The sequence below is a fragment of the Lactuca saligna genome, chromosome 5, assembly GCF_052625555.1.
Source record: "Lactuca saligna cultivar CGN05327 chromosome 5, ASM5262555v1, whole genome shotgun sequence".
NCBI classification, from domain to species: Eukaryota; Viridiplantae; Streptophyta; class Magnoliopsida; order Asterales; family Asteraceae; genus Lactuca; species Lactuca saligna.
The window spans coordinates 41,077,985-41,080,925 of record NC_136421.1 but is presented as its reverse complement, the minus strand read 5'-3'; the positions used below and the strand labels follow the sequence as shown (position 1 = coordinate 41,080,925).

At 35.1% G+C, this 2,941-nt stretch overlaps 1 protein-coding gene across 1 annotated transcript; it reads left to right on the top strand.

Moving 5' to 3' along the window:
* Window positions 1-571: 571 nt before the first annotated feature.
* ASPGA1 (N-terminal nucleophile aminohydrolases (Ntn hydrolases) superfamily protein) lies at window positions 572-2,666 on the top strand. Its single transcript, XM_078957829.1, has 4 exons — window positions 572-826; window positions 1,525-1,758; window positions 1,873-1,959; window positions 2,109-2,666. Exons 1-4 carry the CDS (start codon window positions 665-667, stop codon window positions 2,565-2,567), a joined length of 942 nt encoding a protein of 313 aa, XP_078813955.1. The 5' UTR covers window positions 572-664; the 3' UTR covers window positions 2,568-2,666.
* Window positions 2,667-2,941: the final 275 nt, after the last annotated feature.

Here is a 2,941-nt window from a genome sequence, read left to right as displayed (position 1 = left end):
GATATCTAAATAACAAGTATGACATGTCCATAAATAACTCTTTTTATGAAGAAGACAATGGATTTTTTTAGCTCAAATGAAATTAGTACGTGAAAGTTGTGAAAGTTATGAAGGTTTAAAGTTGGGATATATTTTTTTTCACCGAATAGTCTACTTTAGACGTAAAAAAATATGATTTTCTGGCATCTAAATTTGAAATGTTATATGTGTGATATGCAATCTTTGTTATAAAGAAAACAATGAAAAAAATATTCCGGTTAAACGGAGTTCGCAACGCTTTCGATAATATTAAAGTTCAAAGTTGAACCTGACTTATACGGATGATCGCTTTTGATAATATTAACTTTTGGCATTTTGCTAATTTAAACTATTTTTTAAAAATTGGTCCGTGGGATTAACCTAATTTGTTAATATTTTCCTAAAATTTTAGTTGGGTGGAGTTGATATTTTATATTATTTTTTAATAAAAATATGTGTAATTACAAATTGTATTCTTCAAAGTCGTTCTAAAATATAAAACTAATGAATCAATTCTAAAAAAATATAAATAAATGATGAATTACTCGAACTAACGATCCAAAAATAATATAAAAAAGGGAACAGGCACGGCGGGAGGGTTTCAAGTAATCAAGTTGCAGTAGAAGGAATACCGAAAACGTAAATCATGGGATGGGCAATAGCTTTGCACGGCGGAGCCGGCGATATTCCGGTCGATTTACCAGCTGAACGCCGTGAACCTCGAGAAGCTGCCCTCCGCCGTATCCTTCAGATCGGTGTCTCCGCTCTTAATGCCAAATGCTCTCCCTTAGATGTCGTTGAACTTGTGGTATTCTCCTTCACTTCATTTAAATTACTCTTCCAGTTGCATAATTGTTGCTCTAAGCGGTTTATGTTCTGTTCATATCATCTCTATGATCTCTTCTGAGCTTCTCCTCACGCTAGCTATTCGATGATGCCAATTCTACGTTTCTGTTGGATTTAATTAATTTTCACTTCGCAGAAGAGAGATGATCCTAAGACGTCTGAATAGATTTTTTTTTCATTAACAATAATTAATAATTAGCTTGTTTTGTTGTCTTGATTCTGAGAACTTTACATGAACTATTCTCATGTCAATCACGCCTCTAACTTCACAATTATGGCTGTAAACAGTCCACCCATGTTCATATCATTTCTATGATCTTTTCTCAACCTTTATCCGTGCTCTTGTTTAGAATATGATTACCTTGAATCTAGTCCAGTTCAATCGAATGAATTTTCAGCATGTTTAAGAGAAATTATTGAAATTCTAACTCTATGCTAGGAACGACTGAGACATCTAACTGATTATTCATTATTTTAACAGTACTTTGTAATTGATTCCAATGATAGTAGGTAGATACCTTGTTTTGTTGTGTTACTTGATTGTGACAAGTTTGCACATTAAAATATCCTCATGATTTCTTCATTTCTTAACTTGTTTGAGTGTTGATTTGTATGAGGAATTTATGCAACATAATCATACTCCTGATTTGTAATTTGTAGGTATGTGAACTGGAAAACTGTCCAGACTTCAATGCTGGTAAAGGATCTGTTCTAACCACCAATGGAACAGTTGAGATGGAAGCTTGCATCATGGATGGAATTTCAAAAAGATGTGGTGCAGTTTCTGGTGTCACAACAGTTGTCAATCCCATCTCTTTAGCCAGAAAAGTCATGGAAAAAACTCCTCATATTTATCTTGCTTTTGATGGAGCAGAGTCCTTCGCAAGAGAACAGGTTTCCTTTCTTTTCTTTCATTTTTTTTAATCTATCAAATGAAACACTCCAAAATGATTCGAATCCCACAGTTTTATCTGATTTTATATCCCTTTGGACAATTACTTTTGTTAGGGGCTCAAAACTGTAGATAAGAGCCATTTCATCACTCCTGAAAACATCCAGAGATTAAAGCAAGCAAAAGAATCCAACAGAGTTCAAGTATGCTCATTTCCTCTCACTTCTTCACTTGATTATTTAGATTCAAATAACATACAAATTACTTTCAATTATTTGATTTAAGTTCAAACAAATAAAAATATGTTGATACTCTATTTATTTAATTTTAAATTGAAAACAATTTCTTGTAGCAAGACTATACACAACCTATTAAAACACCAGATGAGAAGGTTGCTGACGGGGATAGCAAACTTGGAACCGTCGGATGTGTGGCGGTGGACGGTCTCGGCAACCTAGCCGCCGCCACTTCCACCGGCGGTCTGGTCAACAAAATGGCGGGAAGGATCGGAGATACGCCCATCATCGGTGCAGGGACCTACGCGAATAAGTTGTGTGCCGTTTCTGCAACCGGTAGAGGTGAAGCCATAATACGGGACACGGTGGCGAGGGATGTGGCGGCGGTTATGGAGTATAAAGGTTTAGGTCTGAAGGAGGCGGCGGCGTATGTTGTACATGAGGTTACGCCGAAGGGTACCACCGGGTTGGTGGCGGTGTCTGGTGGTGGTGAGGTTGCTATGCCTTTTAATACGACGGGTATGTTTAGGGCTTCGGCTACTGAAGATGGGTTTATGGAGGTTGCGATTTGGTGATTTGAGTGATCGATTTCATCTTATGTTCATTAATGTGTTAATGACTTAATGGGGTAGTTATATTTGTCTTAATCTATTAAGATATCAGTAATTTCTCTATTTGTTTTATTTTCGTCTTAATTTCTTTCGTGATAAATTTAATAAATATTTATAAAATTTATCGATAAATTAGTCATTTACTCTAGCAACTTTATTTCAATCCAAAAAGACAAACATATTTTACATCATTTTCTATTAGGCGCTTTAATAAGAAAAATAATAATTTAGCCAATTAAATTGGCTTATTGTTTTTCGTTGGGTCCAAATCCAAAAGCAAATTTTATGTTTGATTTGTGGTATCGGAGGTGGATTTTTTGATTACTTTTTGTTGTATA